Genomic DNA, 27,302 nt, shown 5'->3' with positions numbered 1-27,302 from the left:
TTCTATCTTCTCCTTTCTTAACCTTTTTCTTAACTTCTTGTCTAGGACCTATGTTACAGTGAGGCACTGGCAGAGAGTATCCTTGCCAAGTTTCCAGTAATAAAGGGACTGTGCATGAAGTAAAATAAATTTTGGTAATAAACTTTAAAGAAAAATCCTTTCTATACTTGACATATTGAGGGGTTTTTTCTCATAAAAGGTGTTGAACTTTATCAGTTATATTATTTTTTTAATCTGCTGAGGTAACCATGTGATTTTTCTCATGCCGTCTATCAATTTTGAGACCTATGTTTAGGCACTTTCTGATGTTAACCATACTTTAGGTGACTCAAAATAAATACCGATATATTCTTTGCTTTTTAAGAAACTAATATCTTATTAGAGAAACAGGGCTATATACAAATTTTTCATCATTTTCTTTCTGTCATTTTACCTTCATTCAAGACTACTGACTTTAAAACACAAATTGGACTGTTCATTTTCAAATAGTACTGTATAATCGTATTAGTTTCCCAGGCTGGCCTAACAAACTACCACAAATTTGGCTTAAAATCGCAGAAGTTTATTCTCTCCCAGTTCTGGGGGCCAGAGGTCAGGAATCAAGGTGTCGGCTGGTCTGCATCCCTGCAGAGACTCTAGGGGAGCATCCTCCCTTGCCTTTTCCAGCCTCTGGTAGCTCCAGGAACCCCTTCACTTGCGGCAGCATCGCTTCCGCCTTTGCCCTCACACTCACGTGACCATGTCCACTGTGTCCTGCCTCAAAGCTCCCTCTGCTCTTCTAAGGACACTGGTCATTGGCTGTGGGGCCCACACTGAATCCAGGGTGATCTCCTCTCAAGGTCCTTCACTTAATTACAGCTGCAAAGATCCTTTTCCCAAATAAGGTCCCATTCACAGGTTCTGGGGCTTAGGACTTGGACATGTCTTTTAGTGGGCTGCTATTCAACCATTACTGTAATTAAAAGATTTAAAATTGTGCATCTAGTAAGTAAAGTCCTAGAAGCTGTAGAGTCTCTGTTAGTATCTGTGTAGCAAAGCTGTGCCTCTCAGAGTGAGAATGATGTTAGGGCTGACTGAGCTGTTTCATGCCTTTTTGTTCTTAAGTTAGAGAAACATATTATTAGACACTAAATTTACACATGTTGAGAGAGAGAGGGAGGGAGAGAAGAGGAGAAAAAGACGTATGTACATTTCCTATTTTAGTGCTTATTTTTCCTTTGTACTAATGTTCTGCATTTCTTAGCCCTGAAAATAGATTATCTTTTTTGTTTTTTATAATAGACAACCTCAAAATATTTTGGGGTAATAAGGTAATGAGTTTTTCTGGGATTCCTTTCATCATTCCTACAATTTGGGTCTCTTTGGTAGTTGAATTCCCCTTCCTGTAATAACTTCTCGATTAGCCATTATTTGCCATTATTAAATAGCATGAATTTCAGAGCAATAGCTATTGCATAAGTTGGTGGAAAGATCACTAGTGTGAGAAGCAGGAGGCATGGCCGTGATTCTGGTCATCACTCTAACTGTAGGACGGCCACCCAGACAGGGACAGCAATTTCCCATTGTTAAATGAGGAAAGCTTAGCTCTCTGTTTTATAAGTTAGAATGTTTTTGGCTGAAAATAACAGAAACCCCAATTCAAACAACTTAAAGAAGAGCATTTTCACATATTACAGCATGTCCAGAAAAAGAAACTGGCTTCAGGGTTTGGTTCATTCTTGATTCTGCTTAAGAATGAAAATTAAGGACCTGGGTTCGTTTTTTTTCTTTCCTATCTCTGCTCTGCCATCCTTAGAGTTGGCTTCACCTTCGATCTAGTAGAATGATAACTGTAGCATCTCTGAATTATGACATCCAGACAGGACAACATCCACTGGAGAAGGGGGCTAGTTTTATCTGGAGGTTACCTCCAGATAAGAAAACATTTGTCAGAAGCCACCAGAAGACTTCTGTTCACAAGTCATTGGTTATATTCAGGTCATGTTCTCTTTCTTAAACTAATCACAAGCAAGGAGACTGTGACCCTAGGAGTAACAAGTTCCACCATGATACTAGGGGTGAGAGATGCCTACCAGGGCACTTGGGCCGCATGATGTAGGGGTGCATAACTGAAAAAAATCAGATTCTGTTATGAATGAAGGAACTGGAACTGGATGCTGAGTAGACAGCCAATGGTGACTACTATAGTTAATTTTAATTCTAATGTAATTTTATCCATAGTTATTTTTTTCTAGAAGATGCATTTCATAATGTAGTTTAATATTTGAGAGACCTTAAGTCTTTCAAAGATTTAAAAGACTGAACTTGTAATTATTGATTATGAGCATGTTGGGATTGTCACATAGTAAGCATGGGAGGTCTGTATCAGAGTACATGATATCTGTCACAAGGAGCTTAAAAAATGAGTTATATTGAGTTTTTCAGTGGTACACATTCATATTATTCAGTGACAGGAGACAAATGTAAGGAAGCAGCTATTGGAAAATTGATATAAATTATATTGAAAGGAAGCAATTATAAAATTTCTGTGCAAATATTATGACCAGAATATTGAAGTATACAATGCATAGGATAACACCAATATTTAAATTAGCATTATGAAAACTTAGGACTCAAGCTTTCAAAAGAGATTGATAATGTATTAATTGTAATAATTTAAAACTTCAGTAAAACTTCCACCTTTTTTTCTTATTGGAAAATCAATATTTTCTATCCTAATAAAGTGAATTTTATTAAACTAGCTCCTAAAAATGTCTATTCTCAAAACTCAAAACTCTGACTTAATTAGAACAACCATAGAAGATTAGTAAAATGTCAGGATTGAGAAGAATTATTAGTAAGATTAATAAGAAAGAGGAGTGCAATTTATTTTCAAATTCATTTAAATATACTTGAAAAAATCTGAAAGTTAATGTCTTTTACTTTTCAAAATAAGATTAGGTTTAAAGAAAGAAACTGAGTGCCTAAATAGGCAGTATCTGATCTCAATTGCCATGACAGTAAATTGATAAGACACTTTAAAACAAAAAATAATTTCAGTAAATATGCTTTTTTCAACTTTTTATCTGTGTACTAAATAGTGAAAATTAATTTTATACTTGTAAGATCTGCATTGAATGCTAATATTTAGTTTAATTTGCACAGTTATGCTAAGGGGAAAAGTATATAACATAAAAAGTATGATGATTTTTAAATTGTGCAATAAACATTAATTTGTTTATTCTAACTGTTGCTAGTATGCAAATAAAATCCCTCTGAAAAACCTGGGCTTAATTGGAAAAAATATCACTATGTCCTTCAACCCATATCAGATTCTTCCTGAAAGTTCTACCAAACTAAGTAATAGTAGAACAAGTAAAATCTAGTTAACCATTTTGATGTACAAGTGAAGCAGCTTCTCTGATGTTTGTTCTCTTTTATATTAATTTTTATTGGAGTATAGCTGCTATACAATGTTGTGTTAGCTTCTACTGTACAGCAAGGAGAATCAGCTATACGTATACATATATCCACTCTTTTTTTGGATTTCCTTCCCATTTAGGTTACCACAGAGCATTGAGTAGAGTTCCCTGTGCTATACAGTAGGTTCTCGTTAGTTATCTATTTTATACATAGTAGAGTATATATGTCAACCCCATTCTCCCAATTCATCCCACCCCCGCCTTCCCCCTTGGTAGCCATATGTTTGTTCTCTATGTCTGTGTCTCTATTTCTGCTTTGCAAATAAAATTATCTATACCATTTTTCTAGATTACACTTATATGCCTTAATATACAATATTTGTTTTTCTCTTTCTGACTTACCTCATAAGTTATACATAGAAGTATGCCCTCCCTTTCAGAACATATAGCCCAACGCAGCTGTATGCTATCCTCTTCTTTATCTTTAGTCTTTTCTTCTCTCATCAAATATGAAAGAAATAATCACTTAACAGATGCCTACTGGTCTTCACTGTGAAAAGCATATAGTCAAGATGCAAAAAAAAAAATCCTATGTTGAAGTCTAGTTATGTTAAAGAATTAATAAATAAATGACATGAATTAGTAAAGGAACAACTCAATAATTTACTTACTGAGTCCAGTGTAAGAACACAACCAGGTTTCATAATGAGTCAAGGAGCCATCTAAATTCAGATCAAGCTGTCAAGGTCTTGAGAAACATCCCACCCCTCCATCACCAACAGGGATAAGTTATTAACCATGCATGAGTCATTCAAGAGAGACTAAGGGAGGCTTGCCATTGGTCTTGATGAATGATTGCGAGCTTGACAGGAAGATGAAGGAACCGGGAACCCCAAGAAGATTATTCTGTGAAAGACTACCTAACCTTTCAATAGCATGTTTCTATTCAGGAAAATTGAAGGATTTTGTATATGGCTGGAACACAACTTGTGTTCAGAGTTGGTGTAGAGAAAGATGAGTTTAGATGTACAGGTAGGAACTGAGTCATTAAAGTTGTCAAGTCCTTGCTAAGGAGTGAGAACTTAATTTTGAGGTGTTATTAAATGGTTTTAAGGCCGTGAGGGGCAGCATCAAATGTTTGGATTAACAATATTAGTCTACGATCTGTGTGAACAAGATAATGGAAGATGAAGAGTATGACAGCTGATGGAAAAATAATGGAAATATTTAAGATGAGAAAGAGTGAGAGTCTGGATGAGTAGTGAAGTTGTGGAAGGGAAGGAGTAAGAGAGCTCATGAAGTAGACTTTGACAGAGTTTTATGACAGAGCAGGTGTTGTGGGCCTGGGACAAAGCTATCTTTGGAGCAGTGGATCTCAGAGTGGCCCATGAAAACAACACTCTTTCCATCATAGTACTAATATATTACTTGTCATTTTCACTTTGTTTTGGTGCAACGGCAATAATAGGTAAAACTGCAGCACAAATCAAGGCAATGGCTCCAAACAATAGTAGTAGTTACTGTATTCTTTTTTAAAAGGTAAAATTTGTGTATATTTAAGGTGTACACCATGCTGCTTTGGTTTACATATACATAGTAAAATGATGACTAGAGTCAAGCTAATTCACATAGCCATCTCCTCACATAGTTAACCTTGTGTGTGTGTGTCTGTGTGTGTGTGTGTGTGTGTGTGTGTGGTGAGAGCACCTGAAATCTGGTCACAATACAATACATAATACAATATAGTATTATTAACTATAGTCATCATGCTGTACATTAGATCTCTAGACTTAACACCCTACATACCCGCAACTAGGTATCCTTTCACCAATATTTCCCCACTTTCCACACCATTAACTACTATTCTGCTCTGCTTCCATGTATTCGACTTTTTTAGATTCCACAAGTGAGATCATACAGTGTTTTACTTTCTCTGTCTGGCTTATTTCACTTAGCATAGTGTCCTCCAAGTTCATGTGTGATGTCACAAATGGCCAGATCTCTTTCTTTTAGCGCTGAATAGTATTCATATTTTATATGTTATATGTATATCACAATTTATTCATTGACAGACACTTACATTGTTTCCCTATCTTGGCTATTGTGGATAATGCGGCAATGAATGTGGGATCGCAGATATCTCTTTGATGTACTGATTTCATTTCCTTTGGGTATATGCCCAGAAGAGGGATTGATGGATCATGTGGTAGTTCTATTTTTAATTTTTGAGGAACATCCATACTGTTTTCCATAGTGGCTGTACCAGTTTAGATTTCCACTACCAGTGTACCACGGCTCCCTTTGCTCTGCATCCTTTCCAACACTTACCTTTTAACTTTCTGATAACAGCCCTCCTAACAGGTATGAGGTGATATCTCCTTATGGTTTTGATTTGCATTTCCCTAATGATTAGTGATGCTGGACACCTTTTTCATGTTGGTTGGCCATTTGTGTGTCTTCTATGGAAAAACATCTATTAGGTCCTTTGCCCGTGTTTTAATTAGGTTATTTGGTTTTGTTTTGTTTTTAGCTATTGAGTATTGTACATGTATTCCTTATATGTTTGGGATATTAATCTTGTTTTTTAAGATGTTGGGGGTAGGAGTTTATTAATTAATTTATTTATTTTTGCTGTGTTGGGTCTTCATTTTTGTGCGAGGGCCTTCTCTAGTTCTGGCCAGCGGGGGCCACTCTTCATCACTTTGTGCGGGCCTCTCATTACTGCGGCCTCTCTTGTTGCAGAGCACAGGCTCCAGACGCGCAGGCTCAGTAGTTGTGGCTCACAGGCTTAGTTGCTCCGCAGCATGTGGGATCTTCCCAGACCAGGGCTCGAACCCGTGTCCCCTGCATTGGCAGTCAGATTCTCAACCACTGCGCCATCAGGGAAGCCTGGGATATTAATCGTTTATCAAATATATGGTTTATGAATATTTTCTCCCAATCTGCAGGTTGCCTTTTCATTTCATTGATTCCTTCCTTTGCTGTGCAGAAACTTTTTAAAAAACAGAAGTAGATGAATTACTTCCAAACGCTGGCCTTTTATGAGGCCAGCATCACCTTGATACCAAAGGCAAGCAAAGACAAAGAAACCACAAGAAAAGAAAGGACAATATCTCTGTGGATGCAAAAATCCACAATAAAATACTAGCAAACTGAATTCAACAGCACATCAAAAAGATTATACATAACGACAAAGTGGGATTTATCCCTGGGATGCAAAGTTGGTTTAACATATGCACATCAATCAATCAATGCAATACTCGACATTAAAAAATGAAAGATAAAAAACATGTGATCATCTCAATGGCTGCAGAAAAAGTATTTGACAAAGTCAAAAATCCATTCATAATTTTTAAAAAACCTCTCAACAAAATAGGTACAGAAGAAAATTTCCTCAACAAAATAAAGCCCATTTATGAAAGGCCCACAGCTAACGTCATAATCAATGGAGGAAAACTGAAAGCTTTTACTCTAAGGTCTGGTAAAGACAAGGATGCCAACTCTCACCACTTCTATTCAAAATAGTACTGAAAGTAATAGAAAGAGCAATAAGATAAGAAAGAGAAATAAAAGGCATCAAAATCAGAAAGGAAGAAGTAAAATTATTGCTTTTTGCAGATGACATGATCCTATATATGAAAACCTAAAGACTCCATAAAAAATGTTAGAAATAATAAATGAATCAGTAAAGCTGTAGGATAAAAAGTCAACATACAAAAATCAGTTGCATTTTTTATACCAGTGATGATATCTCCAAAAAGGAAATCAAGAAAACAACCCCATTTACAATAGTATCAAAAAAATGAAATACTTAAGAATAAATTTAACTAAGGAGGTAAAAGACCTGTACACTGAAAACTGTTACACACTGATGAAAAAAATTGAAGCAGGTATAAATAGAAATATCCTGTGTTCATAGACTGAAGAATTAATATTGTTAAAACATCAATACTTCCTAAAGCAATATACAATATTCAGTCCATTGCTATCAAAATTCCAAAGGCATTTTTCACAGAATTAGAAAAAACAATTCTAAAATTTGTATCAAACCACAAAAGTCCTTGAAGAGCCAAAGCAATCTTGAGAAAGCTTTAGGCAATCACACTTCCTCATTTAAAATTATATTACAAAGCTATAGTAATCAAAACAGTATGACAATGGCATAGAAGTAGACAAAGATACCAGTGGAACAGAATAGAGAGCCCAGAAATTTTATATATATATATATATATATATATATATATATATATATTTCATCAACTAATTTTCAACAGGAGTGCCAAGGAGAGACAATGGGAAAGGGATAGTGTCATCAATAATTGTTGCTGGGAAAACTGGATACGCACATGCAAAAGAATGAAATTGGAACCTTCTCTTACACCTTACACAAAAATCAACTCAAAATGGATTAAAGACTTAAATGTAAGACCCGAAACAATAAAATTCCTAGGAAAACACATAGGGGAAAATCTCCTTGACATTGGTTTTGACAATTATTTTTTTGGATATGACACCAAAGGCTTAAGCAAAGCAGTAAAAATAAATGCAGCTAAAGTCATTGTATTCTTTACCATCATATATTCACCCAAATAAGCAAATGAACAAACAAAACATATTTCAATTGTATTTTCATTTTACTTAGGAATCATATTGATGAAACAATAAAAATAACTTTATTAAATCTAGACCTTTAAGTACATCTTTTTAATACTGTATGTGAAAAAATGGTAAGAACCCATAAAACACATCTGCTACATACTGACATGAAATGATTATCTCCAGGGGGAGCACTTGTGTGATTGTTGAAATTACAAGCAAACTGGCAAAAAATTTTTTTCACAGAACATCTATTTTAATGAAAGTGTGATTGACAGAAAAAATATGGTTATTCAGTCTTGGGTAATCCTCAGACATTTTCTCAAAAATGAACTAAATGAGCCTGTCTTCAGAGAAAACAATTGACAGTATTTATTAACAAAGCTAAATTTTAAGTTTTCAGATGAAAATTAAAATTTGGGCACCTACTGTGTCTGCATTCTTGAGCTTAACAACTTCTCAAAACTTACAGACTTTTTTTGGGGAAACCAAGGGTGATATTGATGAATTTTTTATATTGATAATGAAATATGTTGACATTTATAAGATCTTCATAACTCAGTGAACCAGTGTTTTACCCAAAATCAGTCAAAGGTGAAAAGAGGCCTATGGATTTTAATGCAACAGATTGTAAAACGTGCATGACACTATGTCAGACCCCCCGTGGTAATAACCTTTAAAAGAAATATGTCAACTTTGGAGACAGAATTGAAGAATATCTACAGTTGGCTGAAAATGCTCTTAAACTATTCTTCCCTTTTGCAACTTCATGTCTGTGTGAGGACTTATTTTCTGTATATACGTAATCAAAACCATGTATCTGAATTCAGAAGCAGAAATGAGTATCAAGCTGTCTTCTCTTAAGCCAGACATTGAGTTTTGCAAAAATGTAAAAACATTAACACTCTTTGCCTATTTAAGAAAATTTTTAAAATTTTAAAATAGTATTTGTGTTATCATAAAATGGTTTATTATTAGTTTTAAACATATTAATAAAAAATTTTGAATACTTTATAAGTACTAATATTTCTTATTGTGATCATTAATATATAAGCCACATGAACAAAATAGGGCAGGAGAGTAAGGTTGTAAGCTGTCTATATACTTTTTTAACTTATGCTTTAAAATCCAGGTTTTTTTGTAACATTGATTGGTACAGGTGACCAATCCACAAATTGGTTACAGAAATACAGACTTTCTTCTTCTGTGTTTGTTTGGCTATCACAGGGTTTATCACCATCATTTGTAATATTATCGCCCCAACTATGTTATGAAGTCCTACAGAAAAATATTATGTGTTTTTTCTTTGAACACTCTACCTCTGACTCTTATCACTATGAATTCCTTGGGGATTGCTCCTTGAAATAAATATTAAATAACACCAGGTAGCAAAGTCATCATTTAGGTATGTTTATATTTAGGCTTTACTTCTATCACTTATTAGACCTCAATATTTTAATTAGTGACTGTGGCATTTATTGACTTAGACTTGAACAACCAGAATTATTTTCAAGTAATTTTTCCTTTAATTAAATTCTGTTGATTTCATATTTAAAGTAATTATTTTAATGTTTTATTATTAAACTTTAAAATTTTGTCCTTTTATAGCAATATGAAAAATCAATATTTCAGATATATGGATTGAATTGTTAATTGATGTAATAATTTATTGATATATTTTATTGAAATGCTCTAGGATTTCACAATCTTAATAAAAGTTCATAATTACTTTTATGTCACATTGTTAGGTTTTAGACTAATAAAAACATTTTTATTTTAAAACATTTAAAGACATTCTTTTAAAAATTGTCTTCATGTAAGAAAATACAAATAGTTTTGTACTGGATGGTAAAATCATATAGTACTGAGAGTGAAAAGTGAGGACAGGAGACTCAAATATATCTTGACGTAAATTGTTATGATTTTAAATATTTTTAAAATATATTTTGAATTAAAGACATATCAAATTCCAAAGGTATACCAACTCCTTAGAAAATCTTCAAAGTATGATTTTGGTACCTTCTGGTATGATTTTGTAACATTTTATAATCTAGTATAACACTTGAATTTCCTAACCAAGACAATCGGAGAAGTGGAATTTTATGCTCCTCATGAGTATTTTGCTTTCTGGCATCTCTTCAGTGTGTTAGGGCACACACTGAAGTGGGTGGCATCGCACTATTGATCAACAACAAAAAGCCTTGCACTGTTGTGGAAACCAGTGTAACAATGTCTGCTTGAAGAGGTTCTCTGCATTTCTAAATGTAAATGTTACAGAAGAGCAAACACTTTGTTTGAACTACATCATCTGTCAGATTGCCTAAGGCACTAAAGTTAGATCTCTAGTGCTTGCTGCATTTTGCTAGGGTATTTATTAATTTGTTCTGTTGATTTTTTGCGATGAGGTGACAAAAAAAGATGTAATCTACGATATCTGTTCCAATATTCTTTTATATTTGTAAATAAACATATTTGGAAAGACCTTTGAGCAGAATAGTAAATGTTTTTATGGTATTGTTTGGTACAACTAGATATTATATATAATGTACATAGCAGCATATCACTTCATGCTCACCTGACATAAATTGCATCAGTTCTTAAGCAACACATAATCTTCATTGCTTTTAGTCTCTATTTAATTTTATTAAGATCATTTGTTTATTTAAAATTAATAATGCTTGAAAATAATATCTCTTTTTAAAATCTTTAACTTACTATGTTAGAAAAAAATTTGGCTTAAATATTACTTGAGTCAGTTATCAAATCGTTTAAACATTCAAGAATTTATCATTGAGAACATGCTTTAATGTACTTTAAATATAATATGCAAATCATTGTTCCAAAAAAAAATTCTCATCTTTCTCCCCAGAGTATTAGACCTCAGACATTGTAAGATATTAGTGTCTAATTATTCTTTACTGGAAGGGAAAATGAGTATTTCCAAATAGATAGGTAGGTAGGTAGGTAGATAGATAAATATAGTATATGTATAATTCACAAATCAATACATATAGGTGTTTATATATATGCATATATATGAAGCAAATAATTTTTAGTTTATTTAACTTAAAATCACTTATCTTACCCATTTTAATTTTGCATGTTAATCTTAAATGAGATAATGATGAGGAGAGAGAAAAAAACAAATATGAAGAGAAGATATATTAAAATGAATTTTCCTGCAATGTAGAATGTAGACAGTAGACTGTAAATTCATTGTGACAAAGAACAAAAGGGCCCCTATGGACAACCTACACAGCAACACTGAGTGATAAGCATGTTATTTTATGAGGCTAGAAGTCTAGATCACTACAGATTTTAAAAGGAAATATGACAAAAAGCATAAAGCTCTTTAACAAGTAGCCACATAGTTTTATTTTACAGATATTATGTGTCATCAGTACAATTTTTAGCTATGAATTGGTCATTTAAACTATTTTTATACTAGTATATCCTAATCAACATCAGAGGTATCATCTTCACAAATGGAGGAGCAAAATTTTTTAAATATATAAGTATATCTGTTTATCTTTCTTCACTTAGAACACTAGTTAGTGATTGATAGTGCTTCTAGGATGGCATTGTGAATCATAAATGGAATTAAATCATTTCCCTTCATCAAAACCCTTCATTTTCAGTTATAATGTGTGATAAAGTGAAAGCATTGAACATTGATCAAGTCAAAACTGGTACCCTTGTTAAAGACAAGGTAAATACCCAGTTTCTGCCCACTCTAGCCATCCTCTCCCACCTATGGTTAGGGAGGACTGAGAAACACTTGTTAAGCTCACAGTCCAGAGGCACAGGCTCGCTAAAGACTGAGACCTAATGACAGGACTGTGGAACACGTCCCTTCGCCTACACCTGACCACCACATGACTAAAGGCCTATTTACAGCAGTTCCTTTTACCCAGTACATCATACCTGGCTACCAAGTAAAAATAGCCATTGGAAAGTGGCTTAAGACAGTAATAACTGATCATTTTGTGTAATCACCGATATATATATAGCATGTACTGTACACTAAGTTAAAAATATTTTTCTTTCAAGGTAACTGAACTGCACAACATCAAAAATATAACCAGGCTGCCTCGAGAGACAAAGAAGCATGCAGTGGCAATTATCTTTCATGATGAAACGTCAAAGACATTTGCCTGTGAGTCAGGTAAGCAATTATAGCCTTGTCTCCAGCTTGAAGATATGGAATTGCTTCTGAGACAATAGCCCAGATGGATTAAGATCTACCACTGAATAGGATGGCTTATTGTGATGAGAATGTGCTGTGGAAGGCTTTAGTAAGAAGCTCAGTGTATCTATTTCTACAGATGTTTTGGGTGCTTGTTTATTATGTGTCGGGCTTTTGCTCCCAGGTGGTCTGAGGACTCTTGAGGTTTCCTTTCAAGCTCGGAGAACTAAATAAACAATGCCGGTGAGAAGCTGTTAGGGCAAGCGCGTGCTGTGTGTTCTGGTCCTTGCTGAGGGTGCAGCTGGAGGCAGTTGGTAGCACGATAACAGTGCTGCTGTGCAGGAGTGTGGCACGGCACAGCCGCGGTCCCCAAACATCTCAAAACAGAACTTTGAGTGACTGGTTGCCTTCATGGATTCTCAGTATTATAATGAAATACCTTTCAGGTTGAACTTTAGCATCCCAGTTCATAAAACACTCTGGCATTATTGAGTCACAAGGCAGGTTATTGTTGGAACTTGCAGTGTTTTTGATTTTGGAATCCCTGTGCTGTGTAATATATTAGTTGACTTATTATAGTTTTTTAAAGATTTTGCTCAGGGAAATGGTGTATTCATTTTATAATTCATGGAAGCAAAAAGCACTAAGGGTTTGAAAGATGTGAATTTCAAATAATAGATGAGTCTTTAGGAGAAGCTTTGTTGAGTAATTTTTAAAAGGGAGTAAAGTTTCTGTATTTATGGTTAAAGTTTATAGGTATATTTATTACCGGGTTATGTTATTCAAAAACATAAAGTCACTTTGCCTAAATAAATTGCTCATACCTCTTCACCTACACTTATCTTAGCTTTGCTCAATTGAATTAGAATGTATCAAAGTGTTCCTCTTTCCTTGAATGCCTTTATTCCTTTTATGTACCTTGCTTCACTAGTCATCTGACCTCATTCCATCATTAAAAACTGTCTTTTGGGGGCTTCCCTGGTGGCGCAGTGGTTGAGAGTCCACCTGCCGATGCAGGGGACAAGGGTTCGTGCCCCGGTCTGGGAGGATCCCACATGCTGCGGAGCGGCTGGGCCCGTGAGCCATGGCCGCTGGGCCTGCGCATCCTCAGCCTGTGCTCCATAACAGGAGAGGCCACTGCGGTGAGAGGCCCACATACGGCCAAAAAACAAAAAACCCAAAAAATGTCTGTTTGGCGGTTGCCTAGAAGTCTGTTAACTGGTAATATAAATCCCCATGTGGTAATAGAACCCATCTCAAACTTGCTGGTATCATATATTAATATTCAAAAGTATCTGTGCCTTCTTGTTCATTGTCTACAACTGCACAAGCTCACTTTTCTCTGAGCTCTTAAATAATGTTGCATATTAAAACTAACAACAACCAGAGGAGGACCTTCAAGATGGCAGAGGAGTAAGATGTGGAGATCACCTTCCTGCCCACAAATACATCAAAAATACGTCTACATATGGAACAACTCCTACAGAAGACCTACTGAATGCTGGCAGAAGATCTTAGACTTCCCAAAAGCCGTGTGGCTGACAGGGTCTTGGTGCTCCGGCGGGGGGTCAGGCCTGAGCCTCTGAGGTGTGAGAGTCGAGTTCAGGACATTGGACCACCAGAGACCTCCTGGCCCCACGTAATATCAAACGGCGAGAGTTCTCCCAGAGATCTCCGTCTCAATGCTAAGACCCAGCTCCACTCAATGACCAGCAAGCTACAGTGCTGCACACCCTATGCCAAACAACTAGCAAGACAGGAACACAACCCCACCCATTAGCAGAGAGACTGCCTAAAATCATAATAAGTTCACAGACACCCCAAAACACAGCACTGGACATGGTCCTGCCCACCAGAAAGACAAGATCCAGCCTCATCTACCAGAACACAGGCACTAGTCCCCTCCACCAGGAAACTTACACAGCCCACTGAACCAACCTTACCCACGGGGGCAGACACAAAAAACAATGGGAACTACAAACCTGCAGCCTGCGAAAAGGAGACCCCAAACACAGTAAATTAAGCAAAATGAGAAGACAGAGAAACACAAAGCAGATGAAGGAGCAAGGTAAAAACCCACCAGACCAAACAAATGAAGAGGAAATAGGCAGTCTACCTGAAAAAGAATTCAGAATAATGATAGTAAAGATGATCCAAAATCTTGGAAATAGAATGGACAAAATGCAAGAACATTTAACAAGGACCTAAAAGAACTAAAGAGCAAACAAACAATGATGAACAACACAATAAATGAAATTTAAAATTCTCTAGAAGGAATCAATACCAGAATAACTGAGACAGAAGAACGAATAAGTGACCTGAAAGATAAAATAGTGGAAATAATTACCACAGAGCAGAATAAAGAAAAAAGAATGAAGAGAACTGGGGACAATCTCAGAGACCTCTGGGACAACATTAAACGCACCAACATTCGAATTATAGGGGTTCCAGAAGAAGAAGAGAAAAAGAAAGGGACTGAGAAACCATTTGAAGAGATTATAGTTGAAAACTTCCCTAACATGGGAAAGGAAATAGTCAAGTATAGGAGGCACAGAGAGTACCATACAGGATAAACCCAAAGAGAAGCACGCTAAGACATATATTAATCAAATTATCAAAAACTAAATACAAAGAAAAAATATTAAAGGCAGCAAGGGAAAAGCAACAAAGAGCATACAGGGAATTCCTGTATGTTAAAAGGTGATCTTTCAGCGCAAACCCTGCAAGCCAGAAGTGAGTGGCAGTACATATTTAAAGTGATGAAAGGAGAAAACCTACAACCAAGATTACTCGACCCGGCAAGGATCTCATTCAGATGTTACAGAGAAATCAAAAGATTTACAGACAAGCAAAAGCTAAGAGAATTCAGCACCACCAAACCAGCTTTACAACAAATGCTAAAGGAACTTCTCTAAGCAGGAAACAGAAGTGAAGAAAAAGACCCACAAAAGTGACCCCAAATCAATTAAGAAAATGGTAATAGGAACATACATATCAATAATCACCTTGAATGTAAATGGATTAAATGCTCCAACCAAAAGACATAGACTGGCTGAATGGATACAAAAACAAGACATGTATATATGCTGTCTACAAGAGACCCACTTCTGACCTAGGGACGCATACAGACTGAAAGTGAGGGGATGGAAAAAGATATTCCATGCAAATGGAAATCAAAAGAAAGCTGGAGTAGCTATTCTCATATCAGACAAAACAGACTTTAAATAAAAGACTCTTACAAGAGACAAAGAAGGACACTGCGTAATGATCAAAGGATCAATCTAAGAAGAATTTATAACAGTTGTAAATATTTATGCACCCAACATAGCAGCACCTCAATACATAAGACAAATGCTAACAGCCATAAAAGGGGAAATCAACAGTAACACAATCATAGTAGGGTACTTTAACACCCGAGTTTCACCAATGCAGAGATCATCCAAAATGAAAAATAAGGAAACACAAGCTTTAAATGACACATTAAACATGATGGACTTAATTGATATTCATAGGACATTCCATCCAAAAACAACAGAATACACTTTCTTCTCAAGTGCTTGTGGAACATTCTCTGGGATAGATCATATCTTGGATCCCAAATCAAGCCTTAGTAAATTTAAGAAACCTGAAATCTTATCAAGTATCTTGGCCAATCACAATGCTATAAGGCTACATATCAATTACAGGGAAAGAACTGTTAAGAATACAAACACATGGAGGCTAAACAATACACTACTAAATACCCAATAGATCACTGAAGAAATCAAAGAGGAAATTAAAAAAAAATACCTAGAAACAAATGACAGTGAAAACACGATGCCCCAAAACCTACGGGATGCAGCAAAAAGCAGTTCTAAGAGGGAAATTTATAGCAATACAATCCAACCTCAAGAAACAAGAAAAATCTCAAATGAACAGCCTAACCTCACACCTAAAGCAGTTAGAGAAAGAAGAACAAAAAGACCCCAAAGTTAACAGAAGGAAAGAAATCATAAAGATCAGATCAGAAATAAATGAAAAAAAAATGAAGGAAACAATAGCAAAGATCAGTAAAAGTAAAAGCTGATTCTTTGAGAAGATAAACAAAACTGACAAACCATTAGCCAGGCTCATCAAGAAGAAAACGGAGAGGACTCAAATCAACAGAATTAGAAATGAAAAAGGTGAAGTAACAACTGACACTGCAGAAATACAAAGGATCATGAGAGAGTACTACAAGCAACTCTATGCCAATAAAATGGACAACCTGGAAGAAATGGACAAATTCTTAGAAAAGCACAACCTTCCAAGACTGAACTAGGAAGAAATAGAAAATATAAACAGATCAATCACAAGCACTGAAATTGAAACTGTGATTAAAAATCTTCCAACAACCAAAAGCCCAGGAACAGATGGCTTCCCAGGAGAATTCTATCAAACATTTAGAGAAGAGCTCACACCTACCCTATCAAAGTCTTCCAAAATATAGTAGAGGGATGAACACTCCCAAACTCATTCTGTGAGGCCACTATCACCCTGATATTGAAACCAGACAAATATGTCACACACAAAAAAAACCCTACAGGCCAATATCACTGATGAACATAGATGCAAAAATCCTGAACAAAATATTAGCAAACAGAATCCAACAGCACATTAAAAGGATCATACACCATGATCAAGTGGGCTTTGTCCCAGGAATGCCAGGATTCTTCAATATACGCAAATCAATCAATGTGATACACCATATTAACAAATTGAAGGATAAAAAACATCTGATAATTTCAGTAGATGCAGAAAAAGCTTTTGACAAAATTCAACACCGATTTATGATAAAAACCCTCCAGAAAGTAGGCATAGAGGGAACTTATCTCAACATAATAAGAGCGATATATGACAAACCCACAGCCAACGTTGTTCTCAGTGGTGAAAAACTGAAACCATTTTGACAAGACAAGGTTTCCCACTCTCACCGCTATTATTCAACATAGTTTTGGAAGTTTTAGCAACAGCAATCAAAGAAGAAAAAGAAATAAAAGGAATCCAAATTGGTAAAGAAGTAAAACTGTCACTGTTTGCAGATGACATGATACTATACATAGAGAATCCTCAAGATGGTACCAGAAAACTACTAGAGCTAATCAATGAATTTGGTAAAGTAGCAGGATACAAAATTAATGAACAGAAATCTCTTGCATTCCTATACACTAATGATGAAAAATCTGAAAGACAAATTAAGGAAACACTCGCATTCACCATTGCAACAAAAAGAATAAAATACCTAGGAATAAACCTACCTAAGGAGAGAAAAGAACTGTATGTAGAAAACTTTAAGAAACTGATAAAAGAAATTAAAGATGATACAAACAGATGGAGAGATATACCATGTTCTTAGATTCAAAGAATCAACATTGTGAAAATGACTATACTACCCAAAGCAATCTACACATTGAACGCAATCCCTATCAAATTACCAATGGCATTTTTCACAGAATGAGGACTAAAAATGCCACAATTTGTATGGAAACACAAAAGACCCCCAATAGCCAAAGCAATCTTGAGAAAGAAAAACGGAGCTGGAGGAATCAGGCTCCAAGACTTCAGACTATACTACAAAGCTACAGTAATCAAGATAGTATGATACTGGCACAAAAACAGAACTATAGATCAATGGAACAGGATAGAAAGTCCAGAGATAAATCCAAGCACCTATAGTCACCTTATTTTTGATAAGGGAGGCAAGAATATACAATGGAGAAAAGACATCCTCTTCAATAAGTGGTGCTGGGAAAACTGGACAGCTATATGTAAAAGAATGAAATTATAACACTTCCTAATACCGTACCCAAAAATAAACTCAAAATGGTTGAAAGACCTTAATGTAAGGCCAGACACTATAAAACTCTTAGAGGAAAACATAGGAAGAACCATCTATTACATAAATCACAGTAAGATCCTTTTTGATCCACCTCCTAGAGAAATGGAAATAAAAACAAAAATAAACAAATGGGACCTAATAAATCTTAAAAGCTTTTGCACAGGAAAGGAAACCGTAAACAAGACAAAAAGACACCCTCAGAGTGGGAGAAAATATTTGTAAATGAAGCCACTGTCAAGGATTAATCTCCAAAATATGCAAGCAGCTCATGCAGCTCAATATCAGAAAAACAAAGAACCCAATCCAAAAAGGGCAGAAGACCTAAACAGACATTTCTGCAGAAAAGATACACAGATTGGCAACGAACACGTGAAAGAATGCTCAACATCATTAATCATTAGAGAAATGCAAATCAGAACTATAATGAGACATCATCTCACACTGGTTAGAATGGCCATCATCAAAAAATCTACAAATAATTAATGCTGGAGAGGGTGTGGAGAAAAGGGAACCCTCTTTCACTGTTGGTGGGAAAGTAAATTGATGCAGCCACTATGGAGAACAGTAAGAAGGTCCCTTAAAAACTAAAAGTAGAACTACCATACAACCCAGCAATCCCACTACTGGGCATATATACCCTAAGAAAACCATAATTCAAAAGGAGTCATGTATCACAATGTTGTTTACAGCACTATTTACAATAGCCAGGACATGGAAGCAACGTAAGTGTCCATCGACAGATGAATGGATAAAGAAGATGTGGCACATACATACAATGGAATATTACTCAGCCATAAAAAGAAATGAAATTGAGTTATTTGTAGTGAGGTGGATGGACCTATAGTCTGTCATACAGACTGAAGTAAGTCAGAAAGAGAAAAATACCATATGCTAACACATATATATGGAATCTAAAAAAAATAATAGTTCTGAAGAACCTATGGGCAGGACAGGAATAAAAACGCAGATGTGGTGAATGAACTTGAGGACATGGGAAGGGGGAAGTGTAAGCTGAGATGAAGTCAGAGAGTGACATTGACATATATACACTACCAAATAAAATAGATGGTGGGAAGCACCCACATAGCACAGGGAGATCAGCTCAGTGCTTTGTGACCACCTAGAGGGGTGGGATAGGGAGGGTGGGAGAGAGACGCAAGAGGGAGGGGGTATGGAGATATTTGTATACATATGGCTGATTCACTTTGTTATACAGCAGAAACTAATACAACATTTTTAAGCAATTATACTCCAATAAAGATGTTAAAAAAAAAGAAAAAAAACCCTAACAGCAACCAGAAAATTGGTTTTCCAAAACAGATAAAAGAACATTTTCTTTATTGTTTGTATGTTTCAATTTTCACTGTTGTTTTACAATTTTTATTTGTACTGAATTGTGTTGTGGGTACATAGACAATACCAGAGCGTCTTATTTTGGATAAGAATGATATTGAATTAAGTTTCTACATAATTCTGAAATTTAGACTCACAGTTGTAGCCCAAGGTCTGAAATTGGAAGCTTTTGTTTTCTTTTTTGGCAGTGGTGGTAGTTTCATGGTTCATGTACAATTTTTGAGAAATGAAAGGCTCTTCTTTAAAAGAAAATGGCCTTAAATTTCAATAGAAGAATATCCTGAGAGTGAGACTGCGGCAAGATCTAAGTGTAAAAATGAAGAAGGCTTTTTTTTGCATTTCTTGCAAAGAGTTTTCAACTAGTTTAAATTATGATTAATTTGAAAGTATTATTTATTTTTAAACCATTTTTTTTATGTGTAGATGTAACAGTCTGCTTTTAGATGGTAGTAAAAGTGTTTAAGAAGCCATGGCACAATTTTTTAAAATTGTCTTAGCTTCGTGGCATGCCAATGGGAAAAAAGGAAGTACTTAAAAACAAGGAATTTGAGTATTTTTTCTTGCAAATTATGTTTTTCAGATAGATATTAAGATGGAGTAGTCTATATCTTTTAATAAAATGACAAAATTACATGGAAAACAGACTCAAACTGAAAAGCAGTCAGATGTCAAAACTAAAATAACAAGATTAAAGCCACGATTAAAAGGATCTCTCACATTTACTTCTAATGAAGATTAAAATGTACTCTCATAATGGCTATTGAGAATGTTTCAATTATTTTTTTCAAGAAAACTGACAACTGCCATTATAAACATGCATACCCTTGACTCAGTGAACCTTTTTGGGAACATATCCTGTGTATTATACATTATGTGTAATGACAAGAAAATTGGAAACAAGTGAATGCCTATGAGGAAAATCATTGAATAAATTATGGTATATCTTTATCATGAAATATTATGCAATCAATAGGAAGAATTCTAATTAACCCAATTAACCTGAAGACATTTCTAAGAAGTGTAGTTCTTCAAGCAAAACAACCAGCAGAGAAGTATGTAGTGAATAATCCCATTTTGTAAAAGAAAAATTGAAAGAGTGTGTGTTTTAACAAGCATTACCTGGGGCGAGGAGGAGATGATAACAAGGTAGATAGAAAGGAAGTTGGGTAAAAAAAAGGCAAGCAAAAAGGAAAAGTAAGAAAATAAAATGAACAGAAGAAAATACCCAGTATATATAAAATATCCCATTTATATGAAATTATGCCTATGTGAACGTTCCCATGAATGTATCCAAGTTTTTAAAAAGTTAATCATCAGGGAAATGCAAATTAAATCATAATGAGGCATCACTGTGCACCTATCTGAATGGCTGAAATTAAAAAAATAATAATAGTGATAACACTAAATGCTTGAGAGGTTGCAGGGAAACTGGATCACTCATACGTTGCTGGTGGGAATGTAAAGTGGTCTAGCCACTGTGGAAAGTGGGTGGCAGCTACTTATAAAATTAAATATGTAATTATTACACAATCCAGCAATTGCACTCTTGGACATTTATCTCAGGGGAAAAAAAAAGTAAACTTATGTTCACACACACATATACACCTGTACCAAAATGTTCATAATAGCTTTATTCATAATAGTCAAAAACTAGAAAGAGCCCAGAGGTCCTTCAACAAACTGTGGTATACTCATACCGTGAACTACTCCTCAGCAGTAAAAAGGAACAAATGTTTGATATTTGCAGCAGCCTGGGTGAATCTCAAGTGAATTAGGCCCAGTGAAAAAAAGCCAATCCCAAAAGATTATATACTTTGTGATTTCATTTATACATTTGTGAAATGACACATTTTACAAACGGAGGACAGTTTCGTTGCCAGAGGTTAGGGTAGGGGTTTGGGGTTGTGGAGACAGGGAGTGTATGGTCATAAAAGGGTAACACAAACTTGTATTGGACCTGAGCAGTTATCTTGATTGTGGTGGTGCACATACAAATCCACAAGGTGATAAATTGTGTAGAATTTAACACACACACAAATAAGTACAAGTAAAACTGAGGAAATCTGAATAAAATCAGTGGACTTCCAATGTCAGTATCCTGGTTGTGATGTTGTACTATAATTTTGCAAAATATTAACATTGGGGTCAGAGAGAAGAAAGTGGTCAAAATATACACAGGATCTCTCTGTAGTATCTCTTATTATTACAAGTGAATCTACAATTATCTCAGTAAAACTTGCAATAAAATACTGACTCTATATCAGTTATCTGTAAGGTCAACTATGATGTATTTTTAAGTTAAAAGACAGATCAGAGAAAGAATTTCAGAAATAAAAAGTGGTATAGTCTAACATGCTAAAAAGAAACTGACAGCAATAACAACAAAACTAATCCTAAATGTGTACCTATGTACCTTGTGTATGATTCATGAGTACAAAGACACGTGTGCACGTGTACATACGTGTGTGTCTTGCTCCTTCTAATGTGTAGACCTTGTATGAGCTCCCCCAGCCTAGTATGCCCCCTGCACACTTCAACCATCTCTACATTTCCTTCCATCCTCAGTGTAGGATCTCATGCTTCCGGCCCCTCATCTTAGTACCTCTGCTCTATTCCCCCATAGCACTGGAACTTGGACTTCATGTACCTTGTTCAAAACCTCTCTGCTCTGTAGGATTTTAAGCTCAATGAAGACATAACCCTGGTGTCTTTCTCCTCCTGGAATTACCAGCACCACAGTGCTAATAAAAATTTGTTGAATTAATGAATGAGTAAAGTTTATACTTAAGTTTTGTAATGATATGTTTATCATCTTCCTTTTTCAAAGAGATCATTGTTTTTCAAAACAAATTTGGGAGACTAATTTGACTGCCCCATAGGAAAAATTATTTAAATTGCCAAATAACAGATTGCTCTGTGTTGTGATGGGGAGTAGGGGGTGGTGATCAGTGTGCTGTGTGTGCAAATCACCATGGCCCACCAGGTCTGCTGTAACAACTATGAATAAAACATTCTTGAATACAAATGAACATTTCTGCATTCTGCCATTCCTTGAAAAGAGAGCCCATGTTCATTCTTTTTTTTTTTTTGGAGTATGTTCAATGCCTAGTGAATAAAGGAACAGATGGCTTAGATGTTGGAAACCCAGAGGTTGGGTAATAGATTTGGTTACCTTCATTAAGGAAAAGAGAAAAGGAAAGGAAGAGCTCAGCTATGTCTATCTTTTGTCAGTATATGAAATCTGAAAAGATCTCTAAATAATACAGGGCAAGTAATATTTAAAGTCTGAACAACCTGGTTAATTTCCTAAATATTATTTGAAACATTGAATTTATTCTGTAATATAATGAACTTATTTCTATAGTTTTTCCCATTTGAAATTTGTAATGGAATATTCATGAATAAATTGCCCAACATTAAAAATGAAAACTATTTGGGCAAAAGCCAAATCCCAATATATCCATAAACTTATTAAATTTTTTAAAAGTTTTGCATAAGTGTTACTTTGTACCTGAAATCCCTGGATATCAGTTAATCACGTTTCAGTTTATTCACACTGTATTTCCCAAATCCTATATGTTTGTGGGTTTTGTTGTTGTTGTTGTTTTTAGAAAATTCATGTAATATCTGAAACAATTATATTAACATATTTCCATACAAATACCCAAAGAAAGTTTAGTATTAGTTGTTTTGTTTGTTTGTTTCTTTTTTATACTGCAGGTTCTTAATCATCAATTTTATACACATCAGTGTATACATGTCAATCCCAATCGCCCAATTCAGCACACCACCACCCCCACTCCACCACGGTTTTCCCCCCTTGGTGCCCATACGTTTGTTCTCTACATCTGTGTCTCAACTTCTGCCCTGAAAACCGGTTCATCTGTACTATTTTTCTAGGTTCCACATACATGCGTTAATATACGATATTTGTTTTTCTCTTTCTGACTTACTTCACTCTGTATGACAGTCTCTAGATCCATCCACTTCTCAACAAATGACTCAATTTCATTCCTTTTTATGACTGAGTAATATTCCATTGTATATATGTACCACAACTTCTTTATCCATTCGTCTGTCAGTGGGCATTTAGGTTGCTTCCATGACCTGGCTATTGTAAACAGTGCTGCAATGAACATTGGGGTGCATGTGTCTTTTTGAGTTATGGTTTTCTCTGGGTATATGCCCAGTAGTGGGATTGCTGGATCATATGGTAATTCTATTTTTAGTTTTTTAAGGAACCTCCATACTGTTCTCCATACTGGCTGTATCAATTTACATTCCCACCAACAGTGAAAGAGGGTTCCCTTTTCTCCAGCATTTGTTGTTTGTAGATTTTGTGATGATGCCCATTCTAACTGGTCTAACTGGTGACGTGGTACCTCATTGTAGTTTTGATTTGCATTTCTCTAATAATTAGTGATGTTGAGCAGCTTTTTCTGTGCTTCTTGGCCATCTATATATCTTCTTTAGAGAAATGTCTATTTAAGTCTTCTGCTCATTTTTGCATTGGGTTGTTTGTTTTTTTAATATTGAGCTGCATGAGCTGTTTATATATTTTAGAGATTAATCCTTTGTATGTTGATTCATTTGCAAATATTTTCTCCCATTCTGAGGGTTGTCTTTCCGTCTTGTTTATGGTTTCCTTTGCTGTGCAAAAACTATGAAGTTTCATTATGTCCCATTTGTTTATTTTTGTTTTTATTTCCATTACTCTAGGAGGTGGATCAAAAAAGATTTTGCTGTGATCTATGTCAAAGAGTGATCTTCCTATGTTTTCCTCTAAGAGTTTTATAGTGTCCAGTCTTACATTTAGGTCTCAAATGCATTTTGAGTTTATTTTTGTGTATGGTGTTAGGGAGTGTTCTAATTTCATTCTTTTACATGTAGCTGTCCAGTTTTCCCAGCACCAGTTCTTGAAGAGCCTGTCTTTTCTCCATTGTATATCCTTGCCTCCTTTGTCATAGATTAGTTGACCATAGGTGCATGGGTTTATCTCTGGGCTTTCTATCTTGTTCCATGGATCTATGTTTCTGTTTTGTACCAGTACCATATTGTCTTGATTACTGTAGCTTTGTAATATAATCTGAAGTCAGGGAGTCTGATTCCTCCAGCTCTGCTTTTTTCCCTCAAGACTGCTTTGGCTATTCGCAGTCTTTTGTGTACCATACAAATTTTTAGATGATTTGTTATAGTTCTGGAAAAAAATGCCATTGATAATTTGATAGGGATTGCATCGAATCTGTAGATTGCTTTGGGTAGTACAGTCATTTTCACAATATTGATTTTTCCAATCCAAGAACATGGTATACCTCTACATCTGTTGGCATCATCTTTAATTTATTTCATCAGTGTCTTATAGTTTTCTGCATACAGGTCTTTTGTTTCCCTAGGTAGGTTTATTCCTAGGTATTTTATTCTTTTTATTGCAATGGTAAATGGGAGTGTTTCCATAATTTCTCTTTCAGATTTTTCATCATTAGTGTATAGGAATGCAAGAGATTTCTGTGCATTAATTTTGTATCCTGCAACTTTACCAAATTCATTGATTAGCTCTAGTAGTTTTCTGGTGGCATTTTTAGGATTCTCTATGTATAGTATCATGTCATCTGCAAACAGTGACAGTTTTACTTCTTCTTTTCCAATTTGTATTCCTTTTACTTCTTTTTCTTCTCTGATTGCCATGGCTAGGACTTACATAACTATGTTGAATAATAGTGGTGAGAGTAGACATCCTTGTCTCGTTCCTATCTTAGAGGAAATGCTTTCAGTTTTTCACCATTGAGAATGATGTTCGCTTTGGGTTTGTCATATATGGCCTTAATTATGTTCAGGTAGGTTCCCTCTATGCCCACTTTCTAGAGAGTTTTTATCATAAATGGGTGTTGACTTTTTTTTTTCTTTTTCTTCAGTACGTGGGCCGCTCACTGTTGAGGCCTCTCCCGTTGCGGAGCACAGGCTCCAGACGTGCAGGCTCAGCGGCCATGGCTCACGGGCCCAGCCGCTCCGCGGCATGTGGGATCTTCCCGAACCGGGGCACGAACCTGTGTCCCCTGCATCGGCAGGTGGACTCTCATCTACTGCGCCACCAGGGAAGCCGTCTCCTTTTTTATTTCTAATTTTATTGATTTGAGTCCTCTCACTTCTTTTCTTGATCCGCCTCACTAATGGTTTATTAATTTTATCTTCTCAAAGAACGAGCTTTGAGTTTTCTTGATCTTTGCTATTGTTTTCTTTGTTTCTATTTCATTTATTTCTGTTGTGATCTTTATGTGTTCTTTCCTTCTGCTACCTTTGGGTTTTGTTTGTTCTTCTTTCTCTAGTTTCTTTAGGTGTAAGGTTAGGTTGTTTACTTGAGATTTTTTCTTGTTTCTTGAGTTACGATTGTATAACTGTAAACTTCCCTCTTAGAATTGCTTTTGCTGCATCCCATAGGTTTTGGATCGTCGTGTTTTCATTGTCATTTGTCTCTAGGTATTTTTTGATTTCCTCTTTGATTTCTTCACTGATCTCTTGGTTATTTAGTAATGTATTGTTTAACCTCCATGTATTTGTGTATTTTTACATTTTTTCCCCTGTAATTCATTTCTAATCTCATAGCGTTGTGGCCAGAAAAGATAGTTGATATGATTTCAGTTTTCTTAAATTTACTGAGGCTTGATTTGTGACCCAAGATGTGATCTATCCTGTAGAATGCTCCACGCACACTTGAGAAGAAAGTGTAATCTGCTGTTTTTGGATGGAATGTCCTATAAATATCAATTAAATCTATCTGGTCTGTTGTGTCATTTGAAGCTTGTGTTTCCTTATTAATTTTCTGTTTGGATGATCTCTCCAATGGTGTAAGGAATTGTTAAAGTCCCCCACTATTACTGTGTTACTGTCGATTTCCTCTTGTATAGCTGTTAGCAGTTGCCTTATGTATTGAGGTGCTCTGATGTTGGGTGCATGTATATTTATAATTGTTATATCTTCTTCTTGGATTGATCCCTTGATCATTACATAGTGTCCTTCCTTGTCTCTTGTAACATTCTTTATTTTAAAGTCTATTTTATCTGATATGAGTATTGCTACTCCAGCTTTCTTTTGATTTCCATTTGTGTGGAATATCTTCTTCCATCCCCTCACTTTCAGTCTGTGTGTGTCCCTAGGTCTGAAGTGGGTCTCTTGTAGACAGCATATATATGGGTCTTCTTTTTGTATCCATTCAGCAAGCCTGTGTCTTTTGGTTGGAGCATTTAATCCATTCATGTTTAAGGTAATTATTGATATGTATGTTCCTATGACGATTTTCTTAATTGTTTTGGGTTTGTTTTTGTAGATCCTTTTCTTTCTTGTGTTTCCCACTTAGAGAAGTTCCTTTAGCATTTATTGTAGAACTGGTTTGGTGCTGCTGAATTCTCTTAGCCTTTGCTTGTCTGTAACCCTTTTGATTTCTCCATTGAATCTGAATGAGATCCTTGCCGGGTAGAGTCATCTTGGTTGTAGGTTCTTCCCTTTCATCACTTTAAGTATATCATGCCACTCTCTTCTGGCTTGTAGAGTTTCTGCTGAGAAATCAGCTGTTAACCTTATGGGAGTTCCCTTGTATGTTATTTTTCATTTTTCCCTTGCTGCTTTCAATAATTTTTCTTTGTCTTTAATTTTTGTCAATTTGATTACTGTGTGTCTCAGTGTGTTTCTCCTTGGGTTTATCCTGTATGGGACTCGCTGCGCTTCCTGGACTTGGGTGACTTCCCTATGTTAGGGACATTTTTGACTATAATCTCTTCAAATATTTTCTCTGGTCCTTTCTCTCTCTCTTCTCCTTCTGGGATCCCTATAATGCGAATGTTGTTGCATTTAATGTTGTCCCAGAGGTCTCTTAGGCTGTCTTCATTTCTTTTCATTCTTCTTTCTTTATTCTGTT

The 27,302-nt window shown here is 35.5% G+C and overlaps 1 protein-coding gene across 3 annotated transcripts in view; it reads left to right on the top strand.

The window, feature by feature from the left end:
- Nucleotides 1-27,302, top strand: part of DOK6 (docking protein 6) — a 409,710-nt gene that overhangs the window by 156,066 nt on the left and 226,342 nt on the right. For all 3 annotated transcript variants that reach the window (XM_079943240.1, XM_079943238.1, XM_079943239.1), the window contains one exon: nt 12,048-12,162. In XM_079943240.1, the coding sequence (XP_079799366.1) occupies nt 12,048-12,162 (115 nt within the window). The remainder of the gene's footprint in view (nt 1-12,047; nt 12,163-27,302) is intronic.

The sequence above is a fragment of the Stenella coeruleoalba genome (genome assembly GCF_951394435.1).
Source record: "Stenella coeruleoalba genome assembly, chromosome: 14".
Taxonomy (NCBI): Eukaryota; Metazoa; Chordata; class Mammalia; order Artiodactyla; family Delphinidae; genus Stenella; species Stenella coeruleoalba.
Note: the sequence above shows the minus strand (reverse complement) of the source record. Positions and strands in the feature narration are given on the sequence as shown.